Source organism: Argiope bruennichi, chromosome 6 (assembly GCF_947563725.1).
Source record: "Argiope bruennichi chromosome 6, qqArgBrue1.1, whole genome shotgun sequence".
Classification (NCBI taxonomy): domain Eukaryota; kingdom Metazoa; phylum Arthropoda; class Arachnida; order Araneae; family Araneidae; genus Argiope; species Argiope bruennichi.
Genome location: NC_079156.1, coordinates 7,755,110 through 7,774,402, shown reverse-complemented (window position 1 = coordinate 7,774,402; position 19,293 = coordinate 7,755,110). Strand labels below are relative to the sequence as shown.

At 31.2% G+C, this 19,293-nt stretch overlaps 1 protein-coding gene across 1 annotated transcript; it reads left to right on the top strand.

The window, feature by feature from the left end:
- Positions 1-10,318: 10,318 nt before the first annotated feature.
- Positions 10,319-10,801, top strand: LOC129971267 (uncharacterized). The gene has a single exon (XM_056084875.1). The coding sequence runs from the start codon at positions 10,319-10,321 to the stop codon at positions 10,799-10,801; it is 483 nt and encodes a 160-aa protein (XP_055940850.1).
- The last annotated feature ends 8,492 nt before the right edge of the window (positions 10,802-19,293 follow it).

The window sequence follows — 19,293 nt, the reverse complement described above, 5'->3', positions numbered from 1 at the left end:
TCGATTTTTAACATATACTTTGATTAAAATTTATCTATTAAATTATTTATAGACAAGAAACAAAGTTTTTAAAACTAAAGGTTTCAGCAAACTCCATTAATTCAAAACAATATCTTTCTATGGTAACGAATTAATATTTTTGATTATATTAATAATTATATGTATTATTTGAATACTTGTTTTGTATTCAAATAACTTTTTAAAAAGAAACATCACACATTTTCATTTATTAACTACCGATTGCTGCAATATTTGTTATGAAATGGCGTTGAAAACGAAGGTAAGAATATGAAAATGTAACCTTCAACATATTTTAAAATTCTCCAAATAAATAAATACTTCAAGATATTTTATTTTTCCAATAATTTTTAAAAACCAAGTTTTTGCTTCAGAAATATAAAAAAATGTATATCGAAATTACCCCAAAATTAAAAAGTGATTTTAATGTAAAGGTAAAAGTACGGAAAGTTTGCAAAGTAATCTGAGTATTGGACTTAAGAATACTAGTAAACTATATAGACAGGGCCCTGTTTAGTAAAAAACATTCTTTTAAATTAAATCTTATTTTGAAATTAAATAAGCCAGCTAGAGTGATCTTCCCAAAACTTCCTCGTTATGCTTTAATAAGGGCGTTATCCCTTTCCATATTCCCACATAAAATTGCGGGTCTTTTATAAAGGCTTGTACCTTTATTATAACTTTAGTAAGAACGGTTATGAAATATAAATCTTTGGCGTAAATTTAGTATTTTTACTGAATTTATCGTGTGATTTTCGACGGGTTTTTTTAGAAAGATTACTCAATAGCATGCGGTTAATAGAAATCGAAAATCAAATTTGTGTTTTAGGCGAATTATTTCCCCAATCCATTGAAACCAAAATGATACAAAACTGCAATTGTAGTATCAAATTCATAGAGCAAATAGAGTTTACATGCTTCTGAAAATTATATTTCTAATATACGGAACAGCAGACGGTCTACCCCTTGACTGATTTAGTTCCGAAAGTGATAGATATCTCTACATAACATGTTAAATCTGTGTACCAAATTTTATCCATCTAGCTCTATTCCTTTTATCATGTTAATTTAGATTCACTCAGCTTTACAGATAGATTATATCTGAATGGATTTCGATCAAAATATCGTTTCGTATATCTTTCACTAAAATGTAATAAGTGTGGATAACTTCCTACACTCTTACTCGATACTATTAATCCATTCATCATCAAAATGACCTTAAGATAAGTTTAAATATCTGTAATTGAAAATAATTAATACTAATTACAACATTCAGAAAATATTCTAGTATATGGATTAGAATATTTACTTAAACTCATGCAATCTTATCAATCAGATAAGAGTCAATATATTTTCAATCAAATAAAAAATCAGTTCCCACCAATAATGAAATGATAAATGCTATATTTTAGAGCATTTTCCGCGAAAAGAAATAATTGATATAAGAGAGAAGACAAATACACAGAAAAAAAATTTGTGAAATAAATAAGAGATAATATCAATATAGAGACTCAAAACTTTAGCAGCGCTCACACTTTGTTGTGACAAAATTCGTAACTTTTCACATGATAGTGGACTTCAAACATCTGACCCAATTGTTTCATTTCTGGTGTAATGTTTTTTAAGTTGAAAACTTAATTTTCAGCACTGGAAATCTACTCAGCATTTTTTTAACGATGTTAATTAACATTTGAATTTTTTTTATTGTCGTGCCTTGCAAAAATAGAAAAAATAAAAAATAATTTATTTTTTTTATTTGAATTGCTTTAGTTGTTTAATTAAATCCCAAATCTCAGTTTTTGAAATATATTTAAGAAAATCAAGTTTGATACCTGGAAACTAAAGGTCTCAAAGCCGACATTCTTAGAAATGCTACAGCGGTCATGAGAAAAGTGACAGAAAACGTCAAAATAGAATCATGTCCTTTCATAAGTCAAGTTTCCTGTTATATTTTTAAATTCTAGGCAGGAATGCAACTATGTAGGAATAAGAGTGTGTGAGAATGAATCCCAAGTAACATATATTATCGTTGTACATTATTATGAAATTTAGAAAAGTAATGTATAATTTTCCTAATATTGGGACACTATAAAATATGAGAATTTTAAATATTATATAGTATTTACTTATAATACAGAGCAATAATAAAGTCATAGCCTATTGTATAATATTATACGCTAGTGATATAGTTCAAGCTTTACCCGTAACTGGAGACATGAATTTCCTCCTACGGTCAGAGACATTCCCTTTTATAAACAGTATTGGAATTTATTTTCGAAAAGATATTCTGAATTACCAAAAATATTAAAAATGCTAAATATTATAACATTAAATGTTGGAAAAATATTACAAGAAAAACCTAAACATATTTTTAATGAGTGTTTTCTTTGTTTATATATTATGGGATGACGTTAAAGTTAATAGCTGTTAGAATTTAACAAATAAAAATGAAGAATACGATACGGATTGCAGTGCAAAATATGTAGAAATTAACTAGTGCTTTGTATATTTTTTCAATCACCGTTTTAGATGCGAAGTTAATGACACCATAAATAGCATCGAAAACTTTGAAAAGGAATAACTCGGTAATATGAATGTGTTCAAACTTGGACTTCTGTCAACATATTGCTAAATGTACTTCTTGAAGGTATTGAGGAGATGACTGTTTTCAAGGACAAGATAATCAGTGCCAAAGAACAACGTGGAGTCGTTTTAACTCCCATTTCCAGTTACGGGTTAACCATTCGTTTCGCATCTTTCGTTATTTCGTCGCGTTGTTAAATACTCTCATCCAACTCAATTTCTTTGATCAATTTAATAAAATAATTTCTTTTAAATTCATAAAAATAGCAAAGAGAAAATTTATTTTTATAATGATTTTTATTTGGAAAATTATTTATGCTTAGTACGTACATTATTAATGTGCCTCAAATTAATGAAAACAAAGAGTAAAATAAATTAGATGTTCAAGTAATTTTAAGACATGATAACATCTGTAACTTCACTATCTTAGGATGTTTCTTCAGTATTGACAAACGTAGTGATATATAGGATAAAAATATAAAGCTTAAAAGCATTTCTAAAATTTATAAATAGGAACGTCAAAAATTGTGTATTGATTTTATAGTTCTTTGAATATATATATAGTTCTTTGAATATATTTTTGTACATATGCAGTTAAACATTCTTGTATAAATAATAAAATCTGAATGGATAAATTAAATAGCTTTTTATGAATGCAAGATTATTTAGATAATCGATTCAGCGTTATATGGATAACAAATTATTTTTAAATATTGAGAAGAGTAGAATTCGTAGTTATGGCAATTAATCAAAAGCTATACTTACTTTCGTTGCTACTTCTACTTTATGAGACGAGTTAAGCTTATATATGTATATATATATTTTCCTGCAACAAAATGTTTGATACCTATAATATTCGTTAGTCAAAATATACAAGGATGAGATGGAGTCATGTTAGCAGGTTGTGTGTTGCTTCAAGGAGAATTAATGAAATATCAGGGGAGGTCCAGTTATAAAATTACAATTAATACTTTATTTTATATTATAAATTTTTTGTAATAATTATTTTGTGTGAATTTTTGTTATTGTTACATGTTGTGAAGTTTTGCAATTTTGTTGTTAGGAATTTCCGAGATTATAAAATACTGCGAATTATTCGGTTGCCCGTTTTATGATTAATTCTTCAGTTTTTTATATTATTAAATAATGGGGGGTTGTTTTTTATTCACTTTCCCGCTTAGCACAAAATATCAAACTCAGTTCAGTATATAAAAAATAGATGCTGTTTTGTTTAAGATCCTTCTTAAGCATTGTTTTCCCGATATACAAAATATATAAATTTATATCCATGTAAAACATGTTTTAAATATTTATTTTAAATAAAAATTCAATGAACGAATTTTTAAGCTGATTCATTTGTCATATAAAAATTTTCAGAATTGTAAATAAAGCAATAAATCGTGTTTTGTTCGAATCGAAGGAAAGAAAGATTATTAAATCTCTTCACTATCTAATATCTTTAAAGAGCTATTCTAATAAATTGTGTATCTCGGAAACGGCTCTAAAGATTTGTATCAAATTTTAAATTTCGATAAGGCTTTGCTTTTTAAGTTTATCTATGTAGTATTATCTAAAAAACTCAGCTATTTTATCTAAAAAAAAAAACAGTTTTGGGTAAATTCAAAACAAACAAAGTCGCCAAATGGTAGCCAAGCCCGGAGTCATTGATCTGACAACCGATCGGCATCCAATAGAGCTGAGAATAAAAAGGTCTTTCCTACGATGGAACTAACTGTTCTGAGAAACAACATTTCAGATTCGTATCATTGCTCCCCTCTTCAAAAACCGACGATCCGGCAATTCCACTACAATCAATAACTGGTAGAGGCCACCGATTGATGTGAACAATCATTTTCCGACGTTGGCCGACTTCCTCAATTTTACTGACGACTTCATTCACTATGTTGACGATGAAAAAAGATTCTTTTGAAACCTCTCATTGCTTAGCGCTTAGACCTTTTATTCGTTTCGCATTGTACATCCAGACTTGAATCCGTTTCTTAAAATGCAAGGTGACCCAAAGAGTCGAACATCGTATTGTATCAGAAACTCTTTAGAGCGAATTCTAACCAAGTTGGCCGATTGCCCACTTTCAACTTCCTCCATCGAACCAACTAAATATCAGGATGCTTCAACAATGCTTCCGGAATTCACTTGAAAGCCAAGAATTCTTATCAAAGATTTCTTGGTAATTTTTCCACCTATTCCCTGCTTATTCTCGACATTTGAGAATTGTACTCAGCTCTCAACACAGGATTCTTTAAATGGCACATCTGCGTCTGCGGGAAGTTCCCCTGCGACGATTTAATCTGTCCGGATACAAAAGAGATTCCTCGGCTCCTATTTGCACAACTCTCCTGTTCAGATCCTCGGATACAAAGACGAATTCTTGAAGTAAATCCAGATCGAGACTACAAGGATCAGTGATTTCAGCCACGGGGACTTCATCAGTTGTAATCCGCAAGGCGATACCAAGAAGCTGGGAAATAGGTTGTCCCTTAAACCTCTGAGACACATCCACTCACAATCGGATCGCATTAGCTCCTGTGCCTCCCTACATCGAACACGGTGTGCTACAAAGAGACCCGTCCAAAGTTTTTCTCCTTTCCGAAGTGCCTAAATTTTCTATCCTGCTTCAGGGACTTCATTCGGAAAAGATACTGTATCTTTCTCTTTACAAAATGGTCGCAGAAAAACTGTAAAATGAATACTGTAATATAGCAGATTGTTTCGAATAACATGTTAAACTAAGTGCATTCGTGACTTTTTTTTATACTTAAATGACCAGATCATGTAGGTAAGATAGAAAAATATTCATATGCAATCAAATCAGTATGCGATTCGTATCTAAATATTTCCTTATGTTGTTTAATAAAACTCTGTCTGCATCATTTTACAATTCATTTATTTATAATGCAAATTATTAATGTGTCTCTGAAAAATTAAATAACAGCAACAAGTATCTGTACATTTCAAAATTAACAAAATACAATTAATTTCTATAATTTTTTTATGATGACATAAGTTCTAAGCTAACTAAAATGTACGTGTAATGAAATATTTTTTTATAAAGTTTTTGATCATTTATAATTTCTTAAGAGAGTCGTTATTTTATTTTAGTGGCTATTGAATGTTCTTTCTTATAATAATTTCATTGCATGTCTCAATTGCCCATTTTGAAAATGGATTCGAAATTGTGAAAACAAACCGGGGGAAAATAGCAAAAGTGCAAAATAGTCAAATTTAAAGGAAAAATATCATAAATAAATGGATCAGCTTATAAATTAGAAACTAATTATAAAATAAGGATATTTTTATCAGTATTTAATTTAATAATTTTGTTACATTTAATCAGTAATTGTCATCGTTTAAATGCCACCATTACTTTTTGATAAAAAATATAGAGAAAAACTAAAGTGAATTTTTGTTAACAATTAATGTTAATAATTATTTGTTAATCAATTCCACTTTCGATTCTAGGAACTGGACCATAGTATGTAAGTATTAAATTTTATGAGGCTGAGAAATATTCCTTGCTCTAATGAAACACACACACACACACAAAATCAATTACCTAATTCTAATAGAATATAACTTCGTGCTTGCTGAACCAAGATGTATGAATAAGCTACATTTCCTAATATTAGATGCATTTGTTTGCTAAATGTATGCTTCGGTTTTGTTTTTATTGAATGTGTGTTTTAACATCATATAAAGCTAATTTGAACTAAACAACATCAACAGCTAACAAAATTCTTAGAATACTGGTTTATTTAAATAAAGTATCAAAATATACAAAATTTATTTCTAATTTTTCAAGTATGTTAATTTAGGCTATTTTATAATATGACTTATTATGGCTCTATCAATATAAGAAGCTATGTTCTACACAAAGCATTAGCAAAAGATAAATTAATTATGAATTTCAGAAAAAAAAGACCCTTTATCTTTTATTTCAAAACTGATTCAAAGGGAATGTCAGTAATTGTGGATACAGCAGGATACATTTCTTTCAGAAGTGAAATTGCCGCCGTCCTGGCATGGGGGTAGCGAGTCTTCCCCGTGATCTGGACGGCCCGGTTCGGTCATGGATTTTCTTCTTCTGTGTTCTATCTCTGAGTGAATGTACTCCCCTGTAAAAAGGTGTTGTGCAAGCGAATGTGACCCATGAAGGAGCTAAGTCGTACTCTTGGTCCTAGTGGGTGCTCTGAAAAAACAGGAGACACTCACTCGGCTTAAATCGCTGACAGATATCTGTCAGCGGGCTTGTAAAGTGCATAAGTCACAACATAACAACAACAGAAGTGAAATTAATTGCTCACATATATAAATACTTTTAAACATAAAATTATCTTTTACGAGAGTTTTCAAATTTTCAAACTAGGCTGGCAAATATTTGTAAAATTCTTGCATCCCAGCTTCACTGAAATCTGAACAGCATTAGCTCCATATAATTTGGTACTCTTTCTATATCTAAGGAAATAATAAAATCTTGTGAACATTCAAAATTTTCAAAATCTGTTTCACTCAGATCTAAGATATCAAATTTTTTTAATTCTTTTTTTTATATTTGTTCGATTTCTAAAATATTCATTGTCACATAAAATGTAGTGTTATTTTATCTTATTTCTAAAATATTTACTGATATTAAAATGGTGTATTGACATAACATGATTAAAAAATGATCATTGGGCAAATGCTATGGTTCTTTTTAAAGTAAAACATTCAACATCATAACATAAAATCCATCATCTTAAACTATTATAAAAAGAAATATGAAATGCCTTTTTGCATGTCATCACTTATTCAGCAACTATTCAGCTTCAGAAAACAGGGATTTAGCTTGTTCAGCTTTCCAAAAACTTAAATCCTTTTCTGCTCAATGTATCAAAAGCACACCGAACAAGATTTCATTTACAAACTTTTTATTCGCAATAGAAATGAATGAAAAACGTTAGGAACCTATGCATCGATACTTTAGCAAGTGTTTACCGATTAATAAATGGTTTGTTACTCGTGTAACATCATAAACAATTTCATCTAATTTCTGAGCTGATTGTTACTTAGAAGTCGTTGAATGAATAACTGAAAATTTATTACGGCAATTTTTAGGACAACCTCAAGCCACAAATTATAAAGCAGTGTGACAAATAAAAGTAGAAATTCTAAATTTCACCTGCAAATTTTAAACATATATGAGTAAAGCAGTTCCGTTTCGTTAATATTAACGCATCCTTTTCTCACATTATATATATATACATTGTGGAAACAAGTGAAATTTGGGACTATATGAAATATAATACTGTTATGAATTTGAAGTGGCAAACGTCTTTTGGATGGATGACAGACTTTTCTTTTAAAACATAAATTATCCTTCATTCACTTATTTGCTAAATTTATTTAAAATTTAAGCTCACAAATTTTTATTGAATTAACGGTACTCAATAAATTTTGATTTCCGTGTTCATTGCAAATTTAATCTTATTTTAATTGTTTTTATGAAGTGTACAACAAGAAATTAAAAATAAATATTTTATAGGAAATGGCAATAATAGATTGTTTTCAAACTCTTTTTTTTTTTTTTACCAACATTTCATTTACTTTTCATTTATTTACTTCAGCCAAATACTCAAGCTCGGAGATTTTCTGGCTACGGACTTCGAAAAATGTTAGTAAACAAAGTGTATTGATAAATATTATTCGCTCTGATTTTAAATTTAATTTTTATTTTGAAAAGAATGTGTTTTATCATATCGTGTATTGGTTTAGTATTAAATATTGATTGGTAAATTATAATTGTATTGGTTTAGCATTTCGCCCGTAGAAAAATGTTCAAAGAAGTTTTTTTCGAGAATTGCAATAGTCAGCAATGAGCAGATTGATCTCATTTCTGCTATGTCATCAGTCATCTTCCAAGCAGTGGGAAGACGCTTCTATAGTTATAGTCTGAATATATCATCGATAATTAAGACGAATCTACCATAAGAAACATCGAAAATAAAACACCATGTAAAAAAACAGTAATTTGAAGATTCCTCTTCAGAAATTAAACCTCGGTACCTGGAAATAAAATATTTGAAATTTGATTTATATTTTGTTGAAAAGAGAGGGGAGAAAAGCATCTGGCCAACTTTAGGAACAATTAATATAATAATGTGATGTATTTTAATTAAAAATTTTGATATTAGTAGAAATTCAGAGGATTGTTTGGTTGGTCGATTCTTGTTTATGTTGCAATAGCACAAAATGAGCAGAAGAATAACCGTTTGTTGATGCTTCCTAGTTTTGTACTTCAGTTATAGTTTACGGATGACACGTTTTGCTTATTATTACTTTTTCATTGTCAAAACAATAATTGTATATCGATTAAACCGATATTACATCGACGTTTTACGTATGAGAAATGCTCATATGTTTGATTTAAAATTACTTTGGATTGACTTATAGTCATCAGGATGTATGACGAATATCATAACAACTCATTGCTAATCTGAAAAATTTAGTTGCAATAGCAAAAAGTTTAACTGCAACTAATTGGATATTTTAAACTTAAGATTTAATTTTTTGTATCATTATATAGAGTCTTATATCTTGCATACCAAGAAGCACCCCCTTTTTACAATAATTGTTTTTTTAGAAAACTTGTTATTGATGGATACTGAGGCCATCTGAATGAATTGCAGATCAGGGCGAATCTGCTAATTTATTTGTAAAATAGAACCTTATGCCGAATTGGCATCTTATGACTAGATAATATAACTTGCGCGTTCAATGCTCTTCATTATTTTTTCCTATTTCCCATGCTGAACTAGTTTACCTGTAGAGTATAGAGCTGTCATTGTTACTTGGATATGTTCATTAAAGATTTATTTTAAGTGTATACTTACTTATTCTGTAGGATGTGTAAGATTTTTAGATTTGGTGATGAGGCGAAATGTTTATTTATTTACTGTAAAAAGACGCCTAAGCTTTTAATAGAACTGACTTTTATTTTCCATTTGATGAGCCAGATCCATTGATGAAATATAGATTTATCATAGTCGCCACTAACTAATCACTAATCGCCGATAGTGAAAACTCCACACCTTCATCTTGTATAATCACTGATGATTATGTTGCAAAGCACTGAACATTATCATGGCATATAATTTTCAGAAAGAGAATCCTTCTAGGTGTCTTGACAAAGAAACTTAAAAAACCTTCGTGTTAGTGGTACTATGTGCTCTTCCATAACAAATCGACAACGGGAAATTTATCTTTGAGTAGTAATTTGAAGTTAGGTATTAAAAACAATTTCCCAAACAAGGAGTGATTGGGACGCACGTGATCAGTCATTTTAAAAGTGAAAATATTGGCATGTTTTTTTTATTAGAAAGATATATTTTACCACCATTATTGGCACCAATGCCTTTTTTCTATTCAGCGCTTAAATCGCCAAATAAAAATGTTCCATGTAAAGAAATCATATATGAGACACTAATGATAACGGAAATGTGTTACTCGACTTAAATGGGATGTATTTCTGTACCTATCTCTAATGAAAAGTGGTGGGGTTTTTGGATGCACCAGGAAAATATATATCAAATGAAAATAAATATTTGAAAACTCAAATAATTTAATATTTAAGACAAATTCAAATGAATTTAAAATTACTTAACAATATTTTTTTTTTTTTCCTTTTCAGAAAAATAAATTATCAAGCAAAAGACCACCAGAAATGTGTGAATGCTTTCCCCAAGACTATAAACGACCTTCGATATGGGTTGCTTCTATGCGAGGGAATGTCCCACCTCATGCCGTCGTGGGAGGTGAGGCTTTTGGGAATGTTCTATACGTCTGTCGTGTTAACCACTTCGGCGCAGTCCTCATCGGCAAACTATTGCCCTGCAACGGATGCTGTTACATTGGCTGGAAAGGATGCGAGTTCGCATACTATGAATACGAAGTCTTGTGCAATCCAGAAAACACGAAGTTGTCTTGGGAATGGTACTGTGGCAAGGGGGAGTTGCCTAAGGGAGCTCTGCAAGGGGGTTGCTCGGCAGAAGGAGAGTGTCTTTACATCGGAAGAAAGTGGCACGAAGGTACAGTTGGTATTGGAACTGTTGTGCCCAGTCAAAGGCGGATGTATGCTTCGTTCTGGGGCACGGTGTACTCTTACTGTGAATTTGAAATATTAACTTGCACTTTGATTAATTTCTAGGCAAAAATTTACTCACGAGATAAAAAATATATATGCGTAGAAATTCAATTAAATACAGCGAAAGCTATTTCGTCATTCTGATTTTTTCAAAAAAATTAATCTGCCAATTTTACAGTCAAATCTCAAGTAATGATAAAGAAATATATAAGAAATATATAAATACACGTATTTATATATGTTAGCGTTCTACAAACAGGCCGTGTGACTTAGGCGTACCAAATACGATGCAAATGAATTTTGATGTGTGGAGATGTGCATCTAAAATATTTGAAATTTTAATTCATTAAAAAATTAAGTGGGAGTTTGAAGTTCACTATAAACCTTCAAAAATGTCATTTGTACATCATTTTAATGATACAAATTTAGCTACCCTGTAATTTCCCCCCTCAGTTTAATAAATAAAAATATTTTTCAGTACAATTTTCTATAATATGTTCATTGTAAAATGAAATTAAAACCGTTTACGTCGTTACATCAAATATTTAATATCATGATTTTCTTCCATTTTTGAAAATTAAAAAAGAAAGATTTTTCTCATTACGTGCATAATTTATTTATAGGATAAGAAAGGGAAGTTCCAATACTACACAAGATAATATGCAATTAGAAAATAAATGAAATTTTTAATAGCTCTAGATATCACGTAATTCGACATTATTAATATGGTTCATATACATAATGAATAGAACAGGAGTAAGGCCATTAAAATAAAATGTCTTTAATGTCTTTCACAATTTGATATTTAGAACTATTTTACTGAGAGAATAAAAATATCAAAATATGCATAGAGGATTTCATTGAACATAAAACCAATATCTCCAGCATACCGGTTGATCATCAAAGACGAATAGTTATTATTATAAAAAAATGTAACTTTACACAGAGATAATAACTAAAAGCTATTAGGGAAAAACAGCTGAACAAAACTATCCAATCAAATGATTTTAAGCAAGCTTTGTATATAATGAAATTAGAATTTATATTGGAGATAACAAAATAATATGAATACTTCTAATAGCTACATTTTAGGTTTTCAGTAAAATTAAATCAGAAGCGAACTAGTTATTAACAGCTATTTAGTACTGGAGCAGAATAAGTATCATATGGCGAAACTGAAAATTTAATGTCTTCTCATTTATTTCTACCTGAAATCGGAAATAGTATTCAAACGCTCTAGTGATTGAAATGGCAGGTTTCAAAGTTCAATCAAAAGCGTTATGGCTCATTGCAGATTATTTGTTTTAATTATATCTATGGTCACGTTAAGAATATACAAGGTTAGCAAGCCCACTTCAGAGGGCTCTAAAATGCGTTCTATTGATCTAAATGAGATAACATTTGAGCTACCGATTATTGAGATGATGCGCTTTACATTTATTAAATTAAAAAAAATTGGTACAAAAATTCATCGTTGGGTGCCATTGTATTACACATAAAACTATTTAATGTAGTTTATAGATGTTAAATAAAGTAAAATTAAAATTGCTTAATATGTCCTCCTTCATTTTCAACAATATGCTCTAATTGGAGAACCATATTTTCTATAGATGACCGGAGTGAGTCCGCCGGAATATTCAAGAATATGGCGCCGAGTGTTGTCCTTCAGATCTGGTAAATATGATGGTCTTTGACGGTAGATATTGTCCTTCAAATAACTCCACAACCAAAAGTCGCGAGGGGTAATGTACGGAGAGCGAGAAGGCCATGTTATTAGGAAATGACGGCCGATAATATGTGCTTCTGTGAAATTCTGTATTAAAAATCGAGTTACACGACAATCAATATGAGGTGGCACATCATCCTGCATGAAAATGATGTCTTCAAGGCATCCACGCTGTAGAAGAGATGACATAACAAAATCCAGCAGCATATCATGGTACCGTTGTCCTGTGACGGAACAAGTTTGGATTCCATTCGAAGTTATCCCTTTAAAGAAATACGATCCATTGATAAAGGTAGCTGTAAAACCACACCATACTGTCACTTTTTCAGGATGCAAGGGTTGTTCCTGGATAACACGAGGGTTTTCCACTGCCAAATTCAACAGTTGTGAGTGTTAACTAGCACACTGAGGCAAAAGTGAGCCTCATAACTCCACAGAATGTTCCATGGCCAAGTTGTGTCAACCACCATTCGAGCAAGGAACTGAAGTGCAAAAGTTTTACTGACCTCTAAGTTCCCGTCCTGCAACAGGTGCGCAGACTTGATTTTGTATGGATGAAAATGCAAAATCTGTCATATGAATTTTGTACAGATGAAACGACATATCCAGAACACGGGAAACAACTGGCAAACTCACACCATTTTGCGGCGACTGACTGCTGGCTTCAACGAGCACGGTCGCAACATTTTCGACGCTGGAAGTCGGGATTTTTTTTTCCGTCATCTACCTCGAATAATGCCAAGTTGCCTAGTTTTTTCAAATTTTTACATCATCTTGCGTAGTGCATCTGGAGACATTGGACCTTTTCATATCTGCTTCATACGACGAAATTGTTTTAGAGATGCAACGGAGTTTTGTTGGTTCTGGTGGAACAATTCTGCGCTTTTTCTTTCAACGTAGGCATGACAAACAGAGAAGAAACTAATGTTCATGTAGAAACTGCCTTCTTTTTATCCAAAGAAAAATGGTAATAGACATGCGCTGTAACGCAAATTATGTTTTATATTTTCAATATATGCAAATAAATGTCATTTGTGCTACAGCGCCATCTATTGGTGAATTTTCGTACTAATTTTTTTTAATTAAAAAATGTAAAGCGCATCATCTGAATAATCTGTAGTTCAAATTTTATCTTATTTGGACCAATAGAACGCATTTTTAAGCCTTCAGAAGTGGGTAACTTATTTCTTGCTAACCCTGTATAGAGGCGATGACAAGGCGTTAATTTCATATTAAACGTAATAATATTTCTAAGAATTTCTTCGGTGGTCTCCTATCTCTATACTATTTGCCCTGTTATACAATAATTTATAAATGGAAAGATATTAATCGCATATATAATGCAGTAAAGTTCTCTCAGTAATCAAATATTACAGGCAGGCAGCCTATGGCGACTAATTGGTTCGCTGGGATAAATGGATGTGAAAAATTGTTGATATATGTTTGATACATAATTTAGATTTAATGACTTCTTTAGCAAAATATAGGGTTAATATCCCAATTCTGCAGGGCTATTAAAAGAAAAAAAATCATAGTATAACCTTTTTGTTTGTCGGAAATTACAAATAACAACTGAAAGTCTAAATTTAAAGCAGTCATAAGTGTTCATTGTAAACCCTCTGAAAATACGAACCATAAAAAGGTAATACGATAGCTGAGCTCGTAGGTTTTCAGAATTTTTGATGAAACTTTGAAAGCAACAGTTGGTAGAAACGAAACAGACACTTGTTGTTTTATGTAGCTATCAGTATCATAATTATAACTCTCAATATGTATAAAAAAATCAAATATTGTCATCCACGCATATTTGCATCCTTTCAAAGTTTCATGCCAAGCATGCAGAAAAAATTGTAGAATGAGTTATCATACTATTTCGATATCCTTCTCATTTCTGGAGGAGTTCACACTGAACCTTTATAACTGTGTTGAATTTAAAAATTTAATTTTTATTTTTGATTTCCGATGAACAAGACTTGTACTTAGTTTTGCATTCTTTTGACAGACCGCAAAGTTGGAATATTTATTTATAATTACTCTGTATATTAAAATTTTAAATTTTGATTAGCATGTACCTCGTAACACTTTAGAGGCGTTACACAATTATAATATGTAGAGATGCATAATCCACGATTTTTTGAATAACAAATAATTTTGCTATTGTTATTTTTAAATATTTGTTCCAAATATCTGTTATTTCAATCATATTATTAATGAAAAATTATTACTTAATATTAAATATAAAATTTATTAATTGTAATTAATACTTAAATTACTAATTTAAGTAACGTGTGATTGAATTAATTTATCTATTTCAGCTTACTTCTTAAATTTGATTTTTTTTCAAAACTATTTACTTAATTTCTTTATTGGAGTAAACCATTTTCTGAAAAATTTGAATTAAATATATATGTCATTTCTTTAAAGTGTTTACTTTAGTTCTATATTCTACCAATAGATGGCGCCAGCAGTAAACGCAATATATGCAAAGTCAAGTCACAAGCAATTAAAAAGGATTTGTATGGAATAGTGCATCATCAAATGCGAATATCGGAAAGTCAAGGTTACTCTCATGAAGTGGAGCGGAGACTTCACATTTTCCAGTGAAGTCACCGCTCCGATAAATTTCAGTGATATGCAATTCAATGATACGATAATTCCAATAACCGGTCCGTTCACTTTTCAATCTATTCACAGATTTCTCCTCTTCTATTTTGTTCGAGAGCTTCTATTGGACAGATCGAATAGATGGTTACTTTCCAGTGAAGTCACCGTTCCGGCAAATTTCAGTGATATCTTATCGATTGTTACTTTCTATCGTGATCCAAAACCTGTAATCAAAATATCACCAGTAAGATCGTATCAAGGATTTGAATCACACCCCTCAATGAAAAGTATTGATCACTGGTATTTGTGCCTTTTTGATATTGATTACGTAATAACCGCTCGTAAAATATTCGTCATCCCTAATAATATGCCCTTCTTTATTTATTAAAATAATTCATCTAAAATATGAATTTTAATGTTTAATGAGAGGGGATTAAATATGCATCTTTTTCGTCCATCAAACATGCGCACATTTATATTGTTTAGTATAACTGGCTTTTTTCTTTATTGTTTGTCTGCTAGGTGCCCATTTTGCAATCGATTTTAAACTGATTTTCTGAGACTTGAAACTTTAAACAACGCTGAAAACTGGGTGACGAAGAAATATTAACTCGCTTTCTTACTTGTCTGTTAGTTTGTCTGTTTTGTACAAATCCTACAATCTATTTTAAACTCACTAAAATTTTCATTGCCGACAGATGTCACCATGACATTTCTAACCCAATGACTATTTAGACTGCAATCAAGAAGACAGTCACCCGAATCAAAGGATGTCTGGAGATGGAAGAGACATTTTGAGACATTTCAATTTATATCTTTCAAAAGAAATTATGTAATTTCAGATGTCTCAAGGATTTTTTCATTCAAATGAAAAATAAATAAATAAACACTAAACTTGGAGATGGAACTGAACCCGCAAGAGATAAAAAACGTTTAGTTTATGGATTTCTCAACCCCTAGTATAATATGCGCCTGTTCCCGACTGAAATTAAAATTTCCTTTCATTCACTTAATCCTTTCATGGGCACTATAGTAAAAAAAAATTTCAGCTTAAAAAGTGCGTAGGTGAAATTGAATACTCTGATAATAAAAGATTTAAAAGCTGAAATTTTTTTTTCTGCCTTTAATTTCCTCACTAGCAAATCCTTCACGAGACTTGAGTTTTCTTCAAAGCCCTTCCGTGATTCCTGCTTTATAATGGATGGAGACAATATGATTTATAGGGACAACAAATTCCTCCATTCGTACATCTGGCAGATTTCAGACTTGGGATGACGAGCCTTTACTTTTTATTCCCAAATTAACATGTACCAGTATAAAAACAGGGGAAAGACAACAAACACATCAAATGAAACAAAGGAAAGAAACACACCCAGGGATAATTAGATCAGGCAAATCGTGTTTCGGAGTCTTTTGCAGTTGCGATGATAAGTTTTGGATTAGAAGATTTTTGGTATTACAGAATTATCAGTTCTATTTAGATCACCATAGAATTTAGTAGCTAGTTTTTATATAAATTAAATTATGGGGGGGGGGTGGAACTCTCAGTGTGTGATTGATATCTTCATTTCTGTAGTACCTTCGCGATCATTCTAAGTGCTTTGGATTCAGAAACACGATTTGTTTTGGCTGTGCGGGCACAAACCGGGCTGGCGTCAGTGAGTATTGATCGAAGATAGGCTAGGTAGAGAAGTGCCCTATTAGTGGTAGAGAGACTAGAACTTTTGCAGACGAGAAAAACTGTTTCCTTAAAGCTTGATTGCATTTTTTCCCTAATATACAAGATGTGGCCTTTGAAGCTGATATGTTTGTTCATAATAACTCCCAAGTAATCAATTTCATTTTTCCAGTCTATGTCGGTATTGTCTATTCTTACTTTGGAAAAATTGTTGTTTTTCTTGCAGAAGAAAATCGCTTATGTTTTTTCAACTTTCAATTAAATTTTCCATCTTTGGAGCCATCTTTCCAAATTGCCTATGTATTATTGTAATGAGGCAATTGTATTTTCAGGTGTTTTTCCTTGAGTCATGATAGCAGTGTAGTCAGCGTAAAGACTTAAGAAAATTTCGCTGCTCTGGGGAATATCATTCACATAGGAGATAAGTATTGGGGATATGTATAAGTAAGTGGGGTCAAAATCTCCCCTCCCCATGGTACGCCAGCATTTTGTTTCCTTCTTGAGGATTCAGTATTTTTTTTTTTTTTTTTTTGCTAATATCTTGAAGCATCTATCAGTTAGATAAGATGATATGATGTCTATGATGAAAGGAGGAAAATTGTAGGTGATTAAATCTTGGATCACCTACAAACAGACCTTGTCATCTACAAACAGACTTTATTGGAGACCTTCGCTGTGTTCAGGAAAATGGCTCACGTTATTTTGATATTATTTTTACCTTCGAATATAAGCTCCACAACTCTGAAAAGTTGATGACAGGTGGACAGTAAAGCTGAATTGTTGGTCTATGGGCAGTTTTATTCGTTTAGCATGCTCGAGGTATCTATTTAAAATACGTTTTCCAACCAATTTGGCTGAGGGTAGGCAATAATGATGTGTACCTGTAACTCACAGGGCTTGTCAGATCCTTGCCCGATTTAAAGAGTGGTAGGACTCTGGCAATTTTCTATGACTTCGGAAAGTATCTTAGCTTGGACAGGAAATTATAAGGCAGAATTTCAAGATGATTCTGTTTGATTCAGCATTTTGTAAGTGATTAAGTGGCTTCAAGATACGAACTGAAGATCTTCAAAATGTTCTAAAATGCTCAGATTTTCAATCCATCAAATCACACATCCTAAGAACGACATAGAGATGTAAGCTTCTGAGTATGATTAAATATTCAAGATTTGAAATATGTTGGGATTCTAGTCTAAAAGCCCAATGATATGAATTCGAACGATGTCTTCACGTGTGCAAGATATTGACGTATAAAAATAGTATTAATTTTTTTTCATATTTTAAAGTAAAATTTTATTTTTGGAAATATAACTGGTGGAATCATTCATAAGAATTTCAAAATTAGTCGAGAGAATAATGTTTAAAATAAATAAATAAAAAAGAAGGAAAATCATATAAATCAACTCATCGGTTCCAAGATTCGAACTGAAGACCTGCAAAATGTTCTAAAACCCATTGCTGTCCAATCCATCAGGTTCCGAGTCCTACGATCAACATGGAGGATAAGCTTCTAAGTATGATTAATAATTAATTTTCAGAAATACGATGATTTTTTTGTCTAAAAGCAGAATGCTGTGAAATGCAAGATATTATCTAATGGCTCCTAGTATCTTTATTGATATTTTGAAAAAAAAATTTATTTGTGGAAGTATATATAACCCGTAGAATAAGTCGTTTTTATTTAAGAATTAATCTGGGGAATAATATCCAAAATAAACAAGCAAAAAAAAAAAAAAAAAAAAAAACCTGTGTAAAACGATCTTTCGGCTTCGAGATTCGAACTGAAGGCATGCAAAATGTCTAGAAATGACCTGCCACTCAAACTATAGAGCCACATATCGTTGCAGTGCCGAGTAGGTGTAAGATACTAGGAGCCATTAAATATTTGTGGTTTGATGGGATTCTGGTCTAAAAGCAAAATGCTAAGAATTAAAGCCATTTCTGAGCATGTGCAAGATACTGACATCTAAAATAGTATTAATTTTATTGATACTGCGAGATAAAATTTTATTTTTGGAAGTATAACTTGTGGAATAATTCATAGTAAGTTCAGAATTATTCAGCAGAATAATAATCAGGAAAAATAAATAAAAACGAATTAATAAATTAATTCTTTGTCTGAAAGATTCGAACTGAAGATCGGCAAAACATTGTGGAACCCTAAGATTCTCAGTCCATCAAGCCACACGTCCTACATACTATCGATAGTTTTAAGCTTCTAAGTACGATTAAATATTCCTGATTTGAAATGTGATGGAATTCTGGCCTAAAAGCACAATCCTACGAATTGCAACGATTTCTGCGCATGTCCATGATATTGACATAAAAATTTTTATTGATATTTTGAAAGTTTATTAAAATTTGATTTTGGGAAGTATAGCTAGTAAAATAATTCGTAGTCACTTTACAATTAGTCAGGAGATTACTATTAAAAATAAATTTTTAAAAAAGGAAAATTAACTATGCATGCTGCTGCACAATCCATTAAGCCACAAATCCTGCGATAGACGCCGCCTTGCAAGTATTTAAGTACCATTAAATATTCGT